At 38.4% G+C, this 21,292-nt stretch overlaps 3 protein-coding genes across 3 annotated transcripts; 1 reads left to right on the top strand and 2 right to left on the bottom strand.

Moving 5' to 3' along the window:
* Window positions 1–11,702: 11,702 nt before the first annotated feature.
* On the top strand, window positions 11,703–15,241 carry si:ch211-176l24.4. Its single transcript, XM_046850536.1, has 2 exons — window positions 11,703–11,775; window positions 12,965–15,241. The coding sequence occupies exon 2, from the start codon at window positions 12,975–12,977 to the stop codon at window positions 14,055–14,057; it is 1,083 nt and encodes a 360-aa protein (XP_046706492.1). The 5' UTR covers window positions 11,703–11,775; window positions 12,965–12,974; the 3' UTR covers window positions 14,058–15,241.
* Window positions 15,209–15,454, bottom strand: LOC124386599 (phosphatidylinositol N-acetylglucosaminyltransferase subunit Y-like). The gene has a single exon (XM_046850538.1). It carries the CDS (start codon window positions 15,452–15,454, stop codon window positions 15,239–15,241), a length of 216 nt encoding a protein of 71 aa, XP_046706494.1. The 3' UTR covers window positions 15,209–15,238.
* A 17-nt stretch (window positions 15,455–15,471) lies between these two features.
* On the bottom strand, window positions 15,472–17,763 carry LOC124386598 (protein preY, mitochondrial-like). Its single transcript, XM_046850537.1, has 2 exons — window positions 17,469–17,763; window positions 15,472–15,688 (listed from the first exon to the last, which is right to left on the bottom strand). The coding sequence occupies exons 1-2, from the start codon at window positions 17,651–17,653 to the stop codon at window positions 15,547–15,549; spliced, it is 327 nt and encodes a 108-aa protein (XP_046706493.1). The 5' UTR covers window positions 17,654–17,763; the 3' UTR covers window positions 15,472–15,546.
* Between the last annotated feature and the right edge of the window lie 3,529 nt (window positions 17,764–21,292).

Genomic DNA, 21,292 nt, shown 5'->3' with positions numbered 1-21,292 from the left:
TAACCATGTCAGGATTTGGGATCTGTGTTTATAACCATGTCAGGATTTGGGATCTGTGTTTATAACCATGTCAGGTTTTGGGATCTGTGTTTATAACCATGTCAGGATTTGGGATCTGTGTTTATAACCATGTCAGGATTTGGGATCTGTGTTTATAACCATGTCAGGGTTTGGGATCTGAGTCTATAGCCATTTCAGGGTCTAAATCTGTGTCTATAGCAGTTTCAGGGTCTGGGATCTGGATCTATAGTTGTTTCAGTGTTCAGGATTTGGGTATATACTAGTGTCAGGGTCCAGAATCCGGGTCTATATCAGAGTCAGGGTCTGGGTTTTGGGTCTATAGCCATGTAAGGGTCTAAGATATGTGTCTTTAGCAGTCTCAAAGGTCTAGGATTTAGTTCTATTACAGTGTCCAGGTCCTAGGTTTACAGTGGTGTCAGGCTTATTATCCAGGTATCTAGCCATGCCAGGGACCAGGATCCTAGTCTTCAGTAGTGTCAGAGTTTGGGATCCAGGTCTATAGCTTTCTATGCTGTACTTTAATGCTTAAGTCAGCTTTTATTTAACACAAAATGAAAGAAAATTATGACATCTGGACCTACGGTGTGATCCAAAAGCCCTAGAGCAAGAGTGAAAATGCTTCTGACCGGCATTCGTTTTCAATTTAACAAAAAGGTTTTTATTAGTGCTGTCAATCGATTCAAATATTTAATCTGGTTTATTTGCATGATTGTCATGAGTTAACTCATGATTAATCGTAAATTAATTGCACATTTTTATCTGTTCCAATTGTACCTTTGCTATGTTTCCACACGGACGGTTTTAATTGCCGGATGTGTGCACCATGGTGAATTTAGGTGCTTGATTCGAGATTTGGTGCAACAGTAAAACAAATGTGATAAAAAATAATTTTTCAGTTGAGTTTATTTTATTATATTTGAGAAAGCAAGGATGTCGTAAATAAATGTGTGTTGCGTTGAAGATCTTTATTTCACCTCTTTTATATATATATTTTTTATTTTATTTATTTTTTTATTTATTTTTTTATATTTTTAATAAAAATGGTCAAACAGAAATATGCGCTGTAGTAAGCACATGTTAATAAAATTTGTTTAATTAGTTAATAAAATTAACTTTGACAGCCCTAGTTTTTATTTTAAAAGATATAATCATCAAACAGCATCAGTGATAAACAGAGAATCTTCAGATCTATTTATCAATTTCTTAGTCTTTTGGTTTCTCACTATTAAGAAACACTTTTACAAAAATATCTGACCTTGAGGTAACATGGTCGATAACACATATTTGCACAAAAATTGTATTGTGCAACATCCTGAATACTAAATATTCAGGATATTGCATGATTTCCCTTTTCTTATTTCAGTTCAGTATCAGTTTAATATAAAAAAAATCCCAGATTTTCGTTATGGTCTCACACTTCAAGACTTCAATTTATACTTAGACGCTGAAAAAGATTTTTAAAATAATAAAAGAATCAATAAGAAAACAATAAGAAGAGGTTCAATACAAATGATGCAGCATAAATCATCTCTACTTTGGTGCTTAACAGGTAAAATAAGACAATCGTTTTATGTAACACTGCAGGCAAAGAACAAAACCTTTTAAATAAAGTTACATTGTAATATTTGGTCAGTGAATAATGGATATTCAGTTATTCATTCAGCTGCAGTAAGAGTCAGGATGAAATAGCATTAGATTTTTCCTTAACTTGAATTTGAAGACCCAAACCTGTTTCAGCATGACAACGCACAAAGCCAGCTCCATGAGGATCTGCTTTACATGGGTTGGAATGGAAGATTTCCTGCTATGGATCTTCTTACATACATCTTCCCAGAAGAGTGGAGGTTTATTTATATTTAGTCACTTATTATTCACATATTATATCATTGCACTTATACAACTGAGCAGTTAAGGGGTTAAGGGCCTTGTTTAAGGGTCCAACAGTGGCATCTTGGTGGTGTTGGGATGAGAAAAAAACAATAACAAGAGTGTGAAACCGGAACTCAAAACCTGAGAAAACAAAGCACAGAACAAAAACATATTCAACTAAGTTTACACTAATCTGGAGTTTTCCAAAGTTTTCCAAAAATTGCTCATCCACACTGAAACGTGTGAAACTGCTTATGTCCCTGTACTGCGCACAGGAAAAACATAAGTCATTTCTGCCTGCAGTTTATTTATTTTCTCTGTCTTTGATGACATACCGGTAGAAGCATGGAGATGTTTAGGAGCGATGCAGTGGAGTTTTTAACCAAATTGTTTAACAAGATTTTGGAGGGTGAGAGGATGCCTGAGGAATGGAGAAGGAATTTGCTAGTACCGGTTTTTAAGAATAAGGTTGGACTGCATCAAGGATCGGCTCTGAGCCCTTTTACTGTTTGCAGTGGTGATTGACAGGTTGATGGACAAGGTCAGACAGGAGTAACCATGGATTATGATGTTTGTGGATTCTATTGTGATTTGTGGTGAGAGTAGTGAGCAGTTGGAGAAGAGCCTAGAGAGGTGGAGGTACACACTGGAGAGATGGGGAATGAAAGTTAGTAGTAGTAAGACAGAGTACATGTGTGTGAATGAGAGGGAGGGCAGTGGAGGGATGCGGTTGCAGGGAGAAGAGGTGGAGAAGGTGGAGGAGTTCAGGTACCTGGGGTCAACAGTGCAAAGTAATGGAGAGTGTGTTAGAGAAGTGAAGAAAAGAGTGCAGGCAGGGTGGAGTGGGTGGAGAAGAATGATAGCAGGAGTGATTTGTGATAGAAGAGTATCTGTGAGAGTGAAAGGGAAAGTTTATAGGAAGAAACGAGTTTATTAGACATGGGGTATATCAGTAGGAGAATGCTGAGGATGGAGCTGTCAGAAAGGAGGAAAAAAGGAAGACCAAAGAGGATTTTTATCGATGTGGTGAAGACATGGAGGAAGTTGGATTGAAAGAGGCAGATGTAGTAGCCAGTGTAGTGTGATGAATCAGAAGAAAAATCAGGGTGTTGGAGTAAGTGCATAAATCAGCTTTAGTTAATCCAGAATGCAGCAAGAGTCTTTACTAGATCTAGAGAATATGATCACATCAGCCCTGTTTTAATCATCTACACTGCTCCCTATAAAATCTAGCACTGATTATAAAATACTACTACTGAAGTATAAAGCACTTAACGGTCTCGCACCACAGTATCTGAGTGAACTCCTGTACCAGTATGATCCTCCACGCCTACTTAGATCAAAAGGTGCAGGCTATTTGTTGGTACCTCAAATAATGACGACTACAGCAGGGGGCAGATCTTTCTCTTATAAACCCCACAGTTATGGAACAGCCTTCCAATCAGTGTTCGGGACTCAGACACAGTCTCAGTGTTCAAGTCGAAGCTGAAAACGTATTTATTTATTCGTCTTTTATCAGTAGATTTTTCTGAGGTAAAGGAGCAGATCTGGAGGGAACATGGATATGGAGTGTTTGGTGAACTGGTATATTTGTATGCTGTCGTCTCCTCACTCACACATGTTTACTCATGTTTGTTCACGGTGGTGTGGTGGGTCGTCTCTTATCCCAGAGATCCCTCATGTCTGTGTTACCTTCTGATTCTTTCTATTAGCTATGCTGCCATAGCGAGTCTTGCCGGAGTCCCCAACTGCACAGTGTCCTTAACTTTTATACAACAATAAGGATACTTAATAATCCATATCCTCTCTCTCTCTCTCTGTCTCTTTCTCTTTTGGTTGAGTTTAACATCTCCTGAGGTTCCAGTGACCTCTGTTCCTGCCCCTCTCCTCTCCTTGGATCTGCCCGCTTCATCCCGGCCTTCCTCTGGATGGTGTTCTCTTAGATTGCACTCTGTGCAACTGGTGATGTTTTCACATCTATAGCTTGGGGATTCAAGCCTGGGAAGCTATGAGAATGGATTTGGACTGTACTTAACTTCAACAGTCTGCTACACTGACCCATCACTGTACCCCGCAAAATCATTTAGCTAAAATAAATAGACATTCTGTGCCTCCAGATGAGGATGAGGTTCTTTCTTGAGTCTGGTAATTCCCAAGGTTTCTTTCTTATGCATCTCAGGAAGTTTTTTCTTGCTACAGTCTCCACCGGCTTGTTCATCAGGGACAAACTTACACTTATTAAGGTCAATCTTACTCATTCTTTCTTACCACATCATCTGTGTAAAGCTGCTTTGAGACGATATTCATTGTTAAAGTGCTACACAAATAAAAATGCAATGAACTGAAGTATACTATATTCTTGCTTTGCCTCATTTTTGAGTAATTTGATCTAAATTCTAGGGTTTCTGACATTTTGGATCTTTCCAACAAACTAGAACCTTAATAATTAACATTTCATAAATAAACATGAAATTATATCATTAAATTGCCCTCAGATGTTTGTGATCTTTACTGGAACATCCATCAGAGCTGTTTGTAATCACAGGTACTGTAACTAACTCACTTACAGGTAAAATAACAAACTTTAAAACAGTTCCCTGAACCCTGAGTTCACTTGCCAATATCAAAATAACTGTCATGCGTATATAAAATTACGAAACATGGCAAGCAGGATTTGTGCATGAGCAAGCAGAAATAACATCGTGCTATTTCGTATCCGGAAACTATCTGTGCAGCTTCACTTCCTCTGAGTCAGCTGGGAATTTTTTTCACAGGCGACTTCAGCTCTAATGTGGAAAGACTTGTGTTGTGAGGTGCTTTCACTGTTTAACATGCATAATAATAGCTTGAGACCAATTACAAGCTCAAAGTTGACTCCATCTGGCCTGCGTATGCTTTTTTAAGAAAAGAAAATGGTTCCTCAATATATTCTCAGAGCATCTCAGTTTGTTAAAAAAAAAAAAGTTTTATAAGGAATCCGTAGTAAAATGGATGCTCAGCGATGGAGTTGTTCCATCTAATGTCCAATACAAGCTTATCATAAACCAAATAAAAGACCAAATAGAAGAATACCTTTTTAAGTCCATTTACTTATTTAAAGCTTTTGGCATCGATCAAGGATACCCTAAATACAGCCTGTGGACCCTCCGAACTATGCAAGAGACATACTTTGAAAATGAAATGTTAAATACATGTTTAACTCATATCATATTTGCATTTGACTTTCAAACTAAAATTTCCTTTAGTTATTACTAGATGTCGTCCAATTTACCAGTAGTATCGATAGTTGATTGCTGGAACTATTGGCTATCAGTAAAAATCCATGCAGATAGTTTTTCCGGCTCGCGTCCGTTGCTGGAGCAGCTGACAAAGACCGCTGTCATTATGAGAGCGGCCTCTAGAGGTGAATCACTGACACTACGTGCTGTTTGTTTTTACACACGAGACTGCGCTCTGCAAAGAGAGTGCTATATTATATTTATTGTTTATAATTTATTAATTATATAATTATGTTTTTAATGAATATGTTGATATTTATTTTCTTTAGCACATTTTCATGTTTCATTACTGTTTTTTTTTTTTTTACATGGAGTGTTTGTTTGGTTTTTATCCAGTATCCAGTATCGGTTGATTAACCCGTTATCGGCAAGTACAATCCAATCTCGCTATCGGTATCAGTAAAATCCACTATTAGTCCAACTCTAGTTATTAATAAAGCATAATTATTTGTTAGATTCACCACCAACCATATGCATGAGTAAGTAAAAGTTTTGATTTTATTAGCAATTAATATAAAAATTGTCTTTATGATAGTAAAGCTCTTTTAATATGCTCTTGAAAAGTAATGCTCATTTGTCAGTTGGAGGGAATCCAAAGCCTAACCGCATGATGTTTCTCCAACAAGTTCATCCTTAACACCGAGAAGAACAAAGAAATCAGAAAGAATGTCTACTCCTATCTAAACACACTATTGATGATAAGATTTGCATCGGTGCGTTGGTATAAAAGTTAATGATGTGATGCACCAATTTTAAAAAGTGTTCATCGGATATAGGTTTTTAATTTATTTGCGTAGGTAAAAAATATTTATTTATATATAATTATTAGTAAATGCGCTATACTATATATAAATATTATTTCAACCAATAATTTGGGACCGATATTTGATATGTAGAATAATTTCTCGTCGCGAAACTGTTTCTCGAGCGCTTTCTTTCAGCACCGCCGCTGCTACGTAAATATGACGTATCACAACGCTACGTGTCCCGAGAGTCACATAGAATACAGATTAACATGGCAGAGGTAGAGCTGCATCAGAGACAAAACAGGAAAAGAACATCTGGTTTTGTTTAATCTTTTTTCTTTTTTTGCACTACAAAGGTGTGATTGTGAAAGGGGCAGCATGTTAGAAGTCAGAAGGCACTTAAGTAAATTGATGATTTGCTGTCTGTCTGAACCAAAGAAATAAAAGTGAACTATCTGCATCAAAGCATCATATTTTTTCCATCGCATCGCATTCGGATCACACTGCATCCTAAAAGGGGATAATCGTTTCGCATCGGTAGCTGCTTCATATGTATATTTAATGCATCGTATTGTTGGATATGGAGATGCACTCTCTACATTTCTATACATGTTACATTTAAACCTTATGTACACTAAAAGAAAAAACAAGGCTGCTTGGGGCCTACAGAGACAAAGGAACAAATGGAGGTTTTCTAAGGCCCTTGGATCAACCCACCAGCTAACTTTTTAAGAAAAACTTTTATTTGAAGAATTATGCAGTTTTAAATGACCATTTGGTTCCATTTTTCCAATTCTTAGTTATTGCTCGGCGTAGTAATAACTGCTAATAAAAGATTTAATATTCTTGTTGTTGAACATGTTCTTGAGATTCTTTGATTTCTTTGACCATTAACCTGCTATTCGAAACAATCTCCTTGCACTTATCAGTGACTTATAGTTTTCTTTTTCAGCATGCAAAATTAACCTAACCATGACCTGCTCTTCTATGAAGCATTTGGGTCTATGAAGGGTGAGGTAGAACATTTCCTCACACCTCTAAAGCTATCTGAGGCAGCAGCTGGATTTCCTAATTCCACTCCAACACCTCCACAGTCCAAGCACCAAGGGTATGAAGAACAATATTTGTTGAGGTTCTTGGAATTCTTGAAAACACATCAAATTTGCCATAATTTTTCATAAACAGTCGACGAATCCTGCTATTTCTCTTATTAATGGTCACCATGTTTGGGCATCTCTGTAACTACAGGAACAGACAGGACGCCCTTTTGGATTGGGTACCAAATACTCCTCCTGGGGGGGTATTCAGTATATAACATTTGGTCTTCATGGTCTATGGTTCGATGTTTCTCTGGCAAGTTTTTTTGTTAAAATAACAGTCATGTCAACATGGTCAATAAGCAGGTCCCGTGTTGAAACAGGAAGTGTGGTACAGCTCTATTGCATGAGGTTCAGTATGGCACTAATCTCACAGACTTTCTACAACCTTGATATATAAGATACACAGTGTTCCCCTGGATGTGTCCTCTATTATCTGTTTTTTTAGTTAACCAAATCAGTCCAAAGAATTCCGATTAAAGCCTCTGTCTGGCTGAAACACATCTAATATTCTCGCAAGGATTTTAGCAGACAGTTTAGTAAGAGACAGCTGTCAAAGCAGATTTGGGATCGATATTACTCATATTTACAGGATCATCCCTACTGATGCCAATGGCGATTACCCGGAATAGTTTACGAGTCAGATATTTGAGATCTATGAGTCAAAAGTTACATACAGCACAATAAACATGCTGTTACACCATAAAATGAAATTCCTGCTCTTTGGACATACCAAAATATATAAAATGTAAGATATAGAAGTGGGTGCATGTATAGAGTGTAGTATAAACATGGAGGATTAGGTCCACGTTCTTGTGCAAGCAATTTCTGTTTTCACCTCCTCTGTATCTTCCTTTAAAATAATCTCATCTCACTTAACAGTTTCACTGACCTGGGAGTGCATCAGATATTTTTTGGTTGTGAGAGCTCGTCTTTCTTACCTCCTCTTAAGAACTCTATGTATTTATCCACTGGAGCCTGTTGCCAGTTTTCATTTGGTATGAAATGATGGTCATTTTTTTGTACTTTAGGATTATTCTATATTCAGGATGCAGCCTACAGGTTCATCCACATTTTCAGTCCAATCCAAAAATAATCCTGGAAACAGAATCCATTACTCTTTTAAAGCCTTTTCACCAGTTCATTTTATCACTTTACATCAAGGTGATTATTGTATATAAGGTTAATATTATTATCGTTAATAAAAAAAAAACACGAGACATCAAAACAATGTTGTTAAATGACATTAAAATGTGTTTCCAAATGTGGATGCTGAAGTGGGTGGAGTTCATTCATTTCAATGTTAAATTATTCTAATATATGTATATAAATTTGCATACTTGCTTGCATACTTTATGTACGTCATGTAATGGTTTATAATGGAAATGATGCAGTAACTGGGCAGGTCGATCCATGACACATAGCACTCTAGATCATTGTTTGCTCTCTAAATAAATCTTTCCAATAAGTCGGTTCCAATAAGTCCCAGTCTAGATTCAATTGCATGGTGGTGAAGTATGGAACGGTTGCCATGTTGGTTTCTTTCACTTTCTGGAATAAGTCTTCAACCTTCCCTGCTTCAAAACAAGCTTCTACCTCCATGTTTGACTTTGGGGGTGAGGGAGTCTGATCACATCTTCTCTCCTGTTCTCCATCTTATACAAGTTCTTCTGTTAGAGACATAAATGTCACATTTGGACTCCACAGAATTTCTTCCACTCGTTCACTGTCCAACTCTTGTGTGTTTTTCACCGAGTTTTGTTGTATAGAAACAAAAGGAACATGCATGTGTTTAAAAAAACGTGAAAGGCTCGGTGTCTCCGCACTTCTGAAAGGCCTACATCCATATTTTTTTTTAAGCGGCTTTAATTTGTAAAAGCTTTGTTAAAAATATAATTGAATTGAAATTATTTGATCTTAAGGCTTGTGGCAGAGCTTTCTTTGAGGAATGGAAGCTGTGACCCTGCAGGATCACCCGTGGCCTGCTTTGAGAAGGGCGTTTTTCAAAAAGAGGATGGAGGATATCGCAAAACATCACAACACCACCTTATAAGGTAACATTTTATCAGGTCACAAAATGGCATTACTGACCAAACCACTCGTCTCCTGGGCTTTCCTTTCAATAACACTTTAACACCCACTCGCTGGTGCGTATGCTGACGACACACACAGGCTGTAACAATAAATCTTCTCGACATTGCACAAAACCAAAGCGCCATGGTGACGTCTCCCAGCCTCAAGGCATGAAGCCTGTGTGCTTCTAATAACCTGGGTACAATTCACACTTCCGTACGTTAGAGATATAAATACCTGTCGTCCATATTGTGTCCTTAAGTGGGACATAATAACGCTGAATTTCTTTCTCCACCTCGTACAGCAAAAATACCCCCACAACATCCAGATGTGCAAATTGATGCTTTCGGAAAAACCTAACCTTTCCTAACCTCAACCCAAACACAGCACCTACAATACACACTATATGAACAAAAAAGTTTTGGGACACCTGACGTTTTTAGCCATATGTGAATCTTCTCCAAATGGTTACCACAAAGATGGAGACATACAATTGTGTAGGACGTCTTTGGATGCAGGAGCATGAAATTTTCTCTTCCAGCATGACAATTTCCTCTGCGCACAAAGCCATCTCCATGAAGATATGCTTTATAGGGGTTCCTCACCTCACCTACATCAGTACATGACTTTACTAATAGCCTTGTAGCTCAATGATTCTCCACAAAATCTCCACAAAATCTAGTGGAACATCTTCCCAGAAGAGTGAAGGCCACTACAACAGCAATTATACACTAAATGTGGAATGGGATGTTAAAAAAAAGCATAATATTATGCGGAGGTGTCCACAAACCTTTGTTCATATAGTGCAACAATACCTCAACAATAATTAGAGTATTATATCGTCGAAGAGCTTCGTTTTTGAAGCTCCGATCGTACCATTTTATGAGAAGATATATGTACTGTGTATTTACAACTCGATTCACGTTTCCCAATTCCACAATTAGTTTCACTGTCGCTATGCATATCATTTAATTTATTGTGATTACTGGGAAATATGTTTTAAAAAATATTCCTAAATAAAATAAAATAACACAAAATCAATAAATAAGATCACAAGATGTTCCACTAGATTTTGTGGAGATTTGCAGACATTCATTCAGCCACTAAGATGCTAGTCAGGTAGTCAGGTATGATGCTAGTCAGGTGATGTAGGTGAGGTGAGGAGGCCTGGGGTGCAGTCAGAATGCTACGGCATCCAAAGCTGTCCAATGCCGTTGTGTGCCTCCAGTTTAGTGGTAACAGTTTGGGGGAAGAACCAAATATGGCCTCATAATCCAATTATTAGATTATTAGTATTTTTCCACAAAGAAGTCTATTTAAAACACATAAGACATGCAATTTACATGCAATCGACATTTTGCTATTATTTTTCTATCATTGTTCCATACATTTATTTTAAAATCTAGGCCGTTTTTCACCTTTGTTTTATTTATTTTACAATTTGCATACTGATCACATGATGTGATGACATGTTTAAAGCAGTTGGAAAGTGGTAGCTTAGTGGTCAAGGCATTGGATTTGAAGGTTTTGAGTTCAAATCCCAGCCAAGCTGACACTTCTAGGCCCCTAAACAAGGCCGTCAACACCATAGCTGCTCAATTCCTTGACTGAGATAAATGTATGAGACTCTGGATAAGGACATCTGCCAAATGCTGTAAATGTTTCAGATCACACTTGCGATTCCAGGGCACAGCGAGCTGAAATGCGTTACCGGCTCTCATGTTTTCTCTGGCATTAAAGATTTAGAAACAGACACCTTTTATTTTTTTCCCCACATGAATCAGTCAGAGCGCATGTTTCGGTAATTCTGAAGGAGCTTTGCCGTTAGAGCTTTTCCCACAAACTACGTTCTCCTTGAAGCCTGGGAATAATGTCATCTGTAGTCAGCTGACGTGATACGACATAAAGACATTTTCCCACAACAAAAGGAGAGAGTTCCCTTTTGTGAGAAAGTCACGCCTGAGACAGGAAACATAATGACGCAGATAAGAGGAGAACGGTGGAGAGAAAGGAGAGACGGGAGAGAGCGCTGAGACTGACTCATGGAGAAAAAACAAAGCTCATGCCATCACCTGTCATTTTCATCAGGCGAAAAGTTTCTCCTTGGAAATGATGGAAACCTCAATGTGAGGTTTGGTCCAGAAATTATTGTAAGAACAACATATGGTTGGGATGTAAGCATCGTGTTTTTCACACTGGATTATGTTATGAATATGAAGTAATACGTTAGAAATTGGTAGGTCAGTAGATACTGATGAGAAGATCTGGGATTTGAGCAACAGCATTGAGTTCTTGAGCAAAAACCCGTAACCCTCTGAGCTTCAGGGACTCGGTATCAGTTGAAAAATCCAACAAATTATATTGTAGGATATTTTGGAAAAGGTGAAATGAAGTATTGTCTGATCACGTGACATGAAATGGCAAAAAAATAATAATTTAGTCCAGGTGATTTTCTCCTGCTTCTCGAGACTTTCAGTCCCATATAGGAACTATATTTTGGAGCATGACCTTCAGAAATAATATTTAATAAGCAATATGTAACAAATTTGCATTTTCCAAATTTATAAAAAATTTGTAAAAAAAAAAAATTGTTTGCACTCGGCAACAGCGTTTGAATCAGACTCGACCGCGCATGCGCAATGACAGGCTCTCGCGCGCCAAGGTGGCCTACTGTAATTGACTGCTCTTCAGGTAAATTTTTTTTAACTCATTAAAACTCGGTATACTTGGTATAATTATCCCTCTTAATACTCCATAAGGTGTTTAATGAATTTTTATATGAGTATTATTTTTATAATTATTATTTGAAAGCGATTAAAATAAGGAGATATTAGCAGGTCATGATAGCCAGGTGAGGATCCAGGTGAGGTCGGGGAGCTCAGATTTTCCGGTCCGACCATTAATTATTTAATTACTTATTAATTAGCTATAATTAGTTAATTTTTCGGGGGTTTATAGTAACATTTTTGGTGATTAATCTTACAAAAAAATCCTGAAATGGAAATTGATTTCAGCTATAATGTATCTGAGCTTAGTAACATGCAGTAACGCCGTTACAAAGAATCCCACAGAGGTTATTTTTCTTCTCAATGTTCAGCTTTTAAAGACTTTTAATGATATTTAAAGAGCCATGAGAATCTAAAGATCATTGTGTAGTCACTGTGTGGACACCTGAGGAGATGTTTGAACATCCCATTCCACATTCAGTCTCAATTTGCTGTGATAGAAACCTGGAGCATGTGAACTGCCTGGAAACCTTCAGATGTTGTTTCTACTCCACAAAAACACACAATACATAATACAGTGTCATATAAATCTATGTAGACGTTTTCTCCAGGAGGTTCTTGAGACCTGGAGGCAACTCATACACTCAGTCTGGTACCAGGCTAAGATCTGTTGGTTTCAGACTTTTGCACAATAAATACACTATATTACCAAAAGTTTGTGGACACCTGGTCATAAGTGTAGTGTGTGCTTTTTGAGCTTCACCTTCCACATTTAGACCTGATTTCCTCTTCACTCTTCAAAGATGTTGCACTAGATTTTGGAGAGATCTCGTGGACATTTGTGGAGATTCATTCACCCTTTGAGGGTGTTAGTAAAGTCAGGTACTGATGAAGGTGAGAAGGTGAGGAGGTGCAGTCAGCGTACATCCCGAAGGAGTTCAGTAGGGTTGAGGTCAGAGCAGGAGATCTTCTACTCCAACACATGCGAGCTGGCTTTGTGCGAAGGGATGTTGTCACGCTGAAAACCCAAAAGGTTTAATTGATTATCGTTCAAGCATCACACCAGGAATTTAGGACCATGCATTGTAGTTTGTCGAGAAAGGAAATGTAAAGTTGGATATTTAATAAAGTCGATGTGGTTTTTTATCTTACAGAAGGAAGGACATGGCTTCCATGAAGGTGTCAGGGAGCATCCCGTTCTTGGACGACCTGAAAAAACCCAAGAAGAAAAAATCTAAAAAGGCCAAAAAGGAAAAGTTGGATAAACACAAATCGAAAAATCGGAGTTTGAAGGATCACGCTGACATTTGCGACCCGAACCTGTTTGCACAGTGTCCAGAGATCAAGCGGAAAAAGAAGCCCGATGTCGAGTTTTTCCTGACACAGAGTAAAAACCTCAAACCGTCAAAGCGACGCAAAAACTCGAGTAAACGTGCCGCGGACGTGCGCGTGGTCCATCACGGTGTTGGATCGGATCCCGGGAAAACAAAGCAGTCGATTTTAAACTCGACTCAAAAAGAGAAGAAACGTAAAAAGAGAGTGGTCTTTAACCTGCCGCCGGAGTTGCTGGAACCGCAGCCTGAAGCTTTTTCGGTGAGAGACGTCCTTCAAACCCAGTGCTCCGGTTCCGACAAAAAGCCGTCGTTTAACACCGTATCTCCTGCAGATGGACCTCAGAGCAGGCGAGTGACGGAAGAAAATGGCACGGGGTCTCAAAGTACGTCTGAAGACATAAACAGCCAGGATCTGTTCATTACTCAGAAATCTTTTTCCGATACCTACATAGACCTCTGTAGCAGCACGAGTGCCGAGGAAGCACTAGAACCTCAGGATTATGCAGAGACATTTCCAGAACCTCCTCCTTATACAGCATCATCAGCAAGGAAACGCTCACATCCAGAACATCACTCATTACCAAAGAAACCAGCATGTCCAGGGTATCACCCATCACCTCCTCACAAACTCGACGCTTCTACTCAGACGGAGAACTTCTTCACCTCTTCTCTTCTAGCGACATCTCTCAGGTTCCATCACAGGACCACGTGCGCCGAAGATCCGGTAGACCTGAGCCTTCCGGGAAGATCCAGGCTTCATCACTGGGAATTGATCACCAAATCATCCGAAGATCAGAACGTAACAAGCCTGACGCAGAGCGACGACAGCGACCAGCATTCGAAGAGCAAAGCCGACCTTTCGCAGCTGAAAGTGGTCCAGACGCGCCTCAACGAGTCCTTTTCTTCAGGGTGAAGGGAGAGGAGGGTTCACCGAAACCTACTTCGCCGCTCATGAAGTTTTCAGGAGGCGTCGAGAAGAAGAAGCCGGTATCAAGATGAAACGTTAAAACAGGCCGTGGATTTGTTACTGAGCTCCACTGTTCGTGTACGTATTTCATCCCAGGTTCAGATTGTTCGGTTTTCTGTTTATTAAAATTCCAGATTGTATTATGTTAAATTTATATACTGCAAAACTGTTTCTAGTTTAATAATCTTTAAAAAGAATGTTCATTGAGTGAAGAATTTTATATTATATTCTGTTTTATTAAAAATAGGAATCCAGATCGTAACATGATGCGAAGTTTTAGGACCGGCGGTGTACACGATATGACCAAAAGTATTGGGACACCTGACTTTTCCAGCCATAAGTGGTTCTTCCTCAAATCTGTTACCACAAACCTGAAGGCACACGATTGTATCGAACGTCTTTGGATCCTACGTTAGCATAATAATTTATCTTCGCTTCAACTAGGTGACACAAACCTGCTCCACCATGATGATGCTCCTGTGCACAAATCCAGCTCCATGAAGATCTGCTTTATATGTAACTATTTTGGAATGAATGCGAATCAACAAAAAATCTATTTCCCAGGAAAATTTGAGGTTTTTATATAAACGCAAACGATGAATACAATGTGGTGAGGTGTCCACAAACTTTTGGCCATCTAGTGTATATCATTATTAATATCAATGAACATTATATATTAGGATCACAGAGGGTTTTATCCTCAAGAAGACGAGAAGGATGTATATTTACGCACTGAGAAACGAAAAGAAAGAAGTCCGCTTTGTAAATATTGATTTATTTTATTCAGATTTTCAGCAAGTTTTCAGGTGAAATCCTATAAATCACAACCACAGCGTTTTTGTTCATTTGATATTTTTTTTTTAAGAATAATTTCTTGGGGTTTGAGTCTGATGGATGAACCTCTATACAAATTGCTCCACTGTGAGAAGAAAAAGGGGGATAAAATCGTATAAAACCCACCTTTAAGAACTCAAATTCTTCCTGTCTTGACTGCTGTAGATGTTTATTGCTGGACCTGTGTTTTATTCTGTTCTTCTCAGTACAGGGTTTTAAACACATCAGGATGTTAGTAAGAAGACACGTTTAAACAACTTCCCTGTTTGTCTGAATAAATCTTTATTTATGTCTCAGTTGTGCCGGAACAGCTTGATTCCCATCCATTTCCACAGGTGGAAAAAGACGTAGACGGGAATAGTCAGGGGCAATAACAGGCTGTAAAAACACACACTGGTGGTGTCGGTGCAGCCCTGAGGGAAGTTTTCATCCACACTCGAAGAGTACAGGAGACCGAATAAGGACAGGACCGGCACTAAAACCGTGACTGTAGATAGAGGAAACGGCATTGTGGATTTTTACGTACGTGTGTGTGTGTGTGTGTGTGTGTGTGTGTGTGTGTGTGTGTGTGTGTGTGTGAGTGAGATGGAAAACAGTCTGTTCAGGATGGAGTCGGTTTTTCAGCTCCTTCGTTCTCCTTGATCAGGCGTGCGTCCTGAGGAATCATATTCGGGATGCCGTCTATTATGGGATACGCAATGCCGAGCTCTTCGTTGATCAGTTCGTTCGTCGTTTCCTCGTATCTATTAAACAAAAACAAAAAAGTGTTGAGAAAAAGCAATGGAGAAAATGTGACGAGATACAAATATTGATACCATGATTATAAATTAGGGTTGGAAAAAGGGTGGAAAGTTTCTGGTATGTGGAAACTTTTGAGAATTTTTGGAAACTTACCAGGAACTTATAGGAATTATTCAGAAATTTGGTGATATAAACTGTATCATATACAAATATAAACTTTTTGTTTGGTCATAATCTGACATGCATGCAGACGAATAGAGATTTGAGTTTTATACACAAACCTATGTAATATTTATGTCATTTACGTGACTATTTTGTGTGCAGGATTTAAAAAATGATGTGTATGTGATGGAGGAAATGCACTGTGCCTGTAGGGGGCGTGGTCTCAGCAGTTCAGTATTAAATCTGGTTGTTTAAACCGAAATTATCCTGCAATTTAGTAAATTCCTGGAATTTTAAAACTCTAATAAGTAACACAGTGATTTACTAAAACAATGGACAAGAACAAGTACTAAACACTCGAGTGCAGAAGTTTGTACACCCCTGACCCCCTACGAATACATATTTCCCAACTTTAAAAAAACTCGACTTAATGGTTTCACTCAAGTGTAGAAAATGTATAAGTGCATGTGACCACTAAATATCTGCCAGTTCCATCCAGTTCATACAATATGAAGGTGTTCGTTGGGGTTGAGAAGGTCAGGGCTCTGTGCAGGACACCTGAATCCTTCCTGTCCAACATTCACACCAACCACGTGTCTTCATGAAGCTCGGTTGGTGCACAGGGACACTGGTGCTGGAAGAGTGTCTGTCCTGAGTTCTGAAGAATGTAATGAACACATCTTGATACAACTGTGAACTTCATACTTTGTGGGGAAGAACCACATGAGACAGAGACCCAAAGTATACGGCTTTTATGACGATATAAGGCATAATGTGGGGATGTGGTAGCTTAGTGGGTAAGGCATTAGACTTTAGATCTGAAGGTCATGGGTTTAAATCACAGTCACACCAAGATGCCACTCCTGGGCCCTCAAGCAAGGCCCTCAACCCCATAGTTCCTCAGTGGTATTAGTGAGATAAGTGATAGTTGCTCTGGAAATGGGTTTCTTTTAAAACACTGTGAGGTAAATAATGTCATTAGGAAAGTGGTCAGGGTTTTAAAAATATAGTGAAAATCTATTAATTTAAGTTTTTAACATTTTTATATTATATTTTTATATTTCCTGTTACTAGTCTAAAAAGTTATTGCAGGGGACAGATGCATTTTATTAAAAATAAATACAAATATATTGGTGTGACAAATAAATTATTTACATATATGTATATAAACTGAATTATTTATTATTTATTGTCTTTTATTTATAGGTTTTTCCTCTTCGTCCTAAGATTTCTCCTTTTCCTTTTTAATGATATTCTGTTAATAATAATAATAAAAAGCAGTTTATCCATAATAAAGTATTTGACCTGCAGTATACACAGAATGAGCAAAACTATTCGGACACCTGACGCTGACTCAGCAGTATGTGGTTCTTCTCCAAGCTGTTAGCACAAAGTTGGAGACACACAGTTGTATAGGACGCCTTTGGAAGCAGAAGCATGAACATTTCTCTTTATCTGAACGAAGAGACCCAAAACCTGTTCCTGTGCACAAATCCAGCTCCATGAAGTTCTGAGTTACATGGAGTTTGGAGTGGAAGATCTCCTGCTATAAGAATAAACAGCATCTTTCTGTTATACTGCATGATATTTTGGAATCATGAAGGTGTTAAATGCTCGTACCTGAGAGGTTTCTTAGAAAGAGGACAAACAAGAAACTCCAGCAAAGAAACGTCGAACGCCTCCTTCCCAGCGTCCTTCACTCCACCGGAACCGGACAGGTTTCTCTCCGGAATCTGTAAAAATCTCCTGATGGTCCTAAAACTACAATATTCTGTAGCTATTCTCCTCAGTGCATTCTGAGACATATCCGAGAAAAAAGGGTTGGATTATAAAGATTAAAACCCCCAAAACGCGCTGTTTGCAACCTGTATGTGTGTCCGCTCGATGCTTCCGGTCCGTCCGAAAAACTCGTCCGGAGTAAACAAAAACAGGGACTGTTTTTTTTTTAACGCTTAACGTGTTTTTTAAACCACCAAACTGCTTTTCTCTACATTGTATGCTTTATTATTATTTCTGACTTTGGTCTTTTAAAAACCCTGTTTAATCGCATTAATCCACGTTAAGCTTTTTAATGTCCCCAAAAAGGGTCATATGGGGTCGATTACAATTATTATGGCATTATTTACCCCTAGAAATGTTTTATACAATTACAAAAGGTGCTAAATAACTAAACGTAAAGTACAAGTAATTATACCACATCATTTATTTCATGTAACACGCCAAGTAAAAAGGCGTTATTTTTGTGACCACTAGGTGGCAGTATTGCTGCACTTATATATACAGTATATTGAAAAATCTTGTCCATAAACAAATCTTGAGCTTTTATAAATATTAAAGAAATCAAAGTAGTGTAATACTAACATATTAAAGTTATAAACTCTGACATGTTACATTTGTGTTTTAATTTAGCCCATAATATATTTGATTTGTTCAAATATTTGTTGCACCAATTAACATCAACATTAAAATATTCTGAATTCGACACATGGGGCTCATGGGGGCAGAATTCTGTAGTGTATATTCAGTTTTCACAGTGAAGGAAATTATTTCTCCATCGCCCTCAAGCTGTTTACCTTTGAGCCCAGAACGATCCCCACTAATAACGACGATGTTCCCTTCAATAATTCACTTTGACGCCTCAGGGTAAAGTGAGGAGTACAATTTACAAATTATTCCCCAACCTGAGTCCATTTTACAGCTGCAGACGGCCCATGGGCTCAGAGGAGCAGATTTCACATACAGCTTGGAGGTATAAGTAAATGGGTCTGGACCATTATTAGATTGCACTCGGTGGGCCGTGGACGTGATGAGAACACTAGAGAAACTGAGTTAATGTAGAGCTTTTCAGAATTCTTTCAGTGCTCTGGGTCTTGGTTTGTCTTCTAAACCAATAGAGGCATGAAGAAGGTATATTTATTATATATGATATACAGAAGTGTGAAGTTTGTAAAGAAATGCGATAACATGGCAGCTTCGTAGTAAGTCGATGATTTAGCATGTCAAGGTTTTAAATGTTCTTATTGCTCGTATTAAGCTCTTAAAATGCTCTCATGACTTTCTGATGGAGGTGTTGATCATTACACTTACTTCTGCTTTGTTTATAATCCCTAAAAGATCTCATTCTATGGAGCTCTCAACGCTGACTGCACTCCAGGCTTTCTCACCTCACCTACATCAGTACCTGACTTTACTAACACCCTTGTAGCTGGATGAGCACAAATATCTGTAAAATCTAGAGCTTATTATAGGAGCAAATGGAGATTAATTGTGGAATGACCAAAATGAAACATATGGTCAGGTGTCCACAAACGTTTGTCCATAAAGTGTAAGTAAAACTGTCTTAAAAACAACCAGCTGCACATCTGCCATCACATTTTAAGCAATCAGAATCAAGAATGTAAAATAAAAACCTTTAAAAGCTTAATGACAAATATAGATAATAATTTCTTGATTATATATTCAGTTGAAATCAAACTTAATTGGGAAAAGAGAACTACAATCTTCTCAATTAGAGGTCGACCGATTCATCGTTTTTGTTGATTGATCGGTACCGATAGTTGATTGCTGGAAATATCGTCAAAATCCATATCAATAGTTTTTCCGAGTTGCGTCTGCGCTGGAGCGGCTGACAAAGACCCTGTCATTAAACAGTACGACAGCGGCCTCTAGAGGCAAAACACTGACACCACGTGCTGTTTGATTTGTCTGTGCTCCAAACCTTATTCATATTAGTTCATAGTGAATTAACAGATAAAATTAAAATTAACTTAATTAAAAACTTTATAAATAAATGTTTAATTTAACGAATAAACAATACTTCGAAAACATTTATTAACTTTGGTTTATGTTGCAAATGAAATCTTAATTTGAAGTGTTTCCGTTTCACATAAATCTAAAGTCATGCTTAGAATGACATCTTTAAAAGGTCAGAGCATTGAAATGACATTTATTTTTCATTTTATTTCTATAATAAATTTCAGTACTATTATATATATATTTTATCCAGTATTTAAATTAATTAATCGGTTGGTTAATCGGTTATCGGCAAGTTTGATCCAATTTACTATAATCCCAATATCGGTCGACCTCTGGTCTCAATTACATGAATATTGGGATATTTCTTCCCTTTACTCTCACAGGATTAAGAGGGACTGTGGAACTTGGTTGCCAGACTGCAGAAATGAATGAATCCCTGCAATAAACACACAAAATATGTCCCCTTGGAAGGTTCTGTAATTTTATAAAGTCACAAACAAGCCAGGTTTCTGACTCGAAGTGTCCCAAACGGTTTAACAGCTTTGCTACAGACACAAAAAAGTAAAACGGAGCATCTTTTATTCTCAATTAAAGTGATTTATGACTAGGCCGAGGATTAACGAGGCCGGCGCATAAACGAAATCTGCTGGTTAGTCATCAGTAAAACGCAGTCTGGCGTGGAAACAGTTTACCGCCATCGTGATGAGCAGCGGCGTCAAGTCCAGGTGTGCTTTCGAGCCTGTTCGTAATTAATGATCCATAGTAACAAAAAAAACCCAAAACGCCTCGTCTATAAGAGTGAGAGAGGAGGTTTTTAGTTACAGTCTCACAGTAACTTACGTTCTCATGACAACATCTAATATTCATCAACTTAATCCACTCACCTGTGGTGAAATCATCATTCCAGTACTTCAAACACAAAGGTTTATCGATTTATTGGAACTATTACAGGAACTGGATTCATCCTGTCCTCCATGACATCCATAACACACCCTCTGAACATCAGCAGCTCCTCCGTGGAGATCATGGAGTAATCCAAAAATCCTGTTCACCTGGTGGAGAACCTCACCTGGTCCCTCAATAACAGGTACATAACAAGGAAATCCCTCAGCCCGTGTCTACTTCCTGAGGAACGCCCAGATCGCACCACACATCTTCACAACATTCTTGTTGGGAATTGCGACGTCTCGGATGGCAAGACCCTACAGAGGATAGTGAAGATGGCTCTTTCTTTCCACTCCATTAAGGATTTTCACACCACATGCTGCATCTTAACGTTAGCAGCATTGTGTCTGACCACACACACACACACACATACACACCTTTTATACACATTGTGGAAAAAAGTCCAATTCTGTTGTTTTGCACAACTGCTGCTAGAACTTTGGACCTCTGCATTCTGAAATCAGTGGTTCCAATTTTGGAATGAAGTGATTTTGGTTGGAGGTAAAGGGTTAAATGTTCTGGGCCCAAAGTGCCCCAAGCTCATCTCAGCTTTTCACAGGCAGTGCTAAAAGTCATTTCCACGTTTCTCGCCTCTAAAATGATCTTTATGCTAGAGCGCACTTGGGGAAAAGCAGGTGGCGTTAAGTATACGTGACGTGAGTAGCTTTTGATTAATGTGAGGGGGTTCCCGTGTCCCTGAGAGAGAGAACGGGGCTCTGGGAGGAGGCTGGCGGTCTCACTGA

The sequence above is a fragment of the Silurus meridionalis genome, chromosome 5, assembly GCF_014805685.1.
Source record: "Silurus meridionalis isolate SWU-2019-XX chromosome 5, ASM1480568v1, whole genome shotgun sequence".
In the NCBI taxonomy this organism is placed as follows: Eukaryota; Metazoa; Chordata; class Actinopteri; order Siluriformes; family Siluridae; genus Silurus; species Silurus meridionalis.
This window is presented reverse-complemented; position numbering and strand designations above follow the sequence as displayed.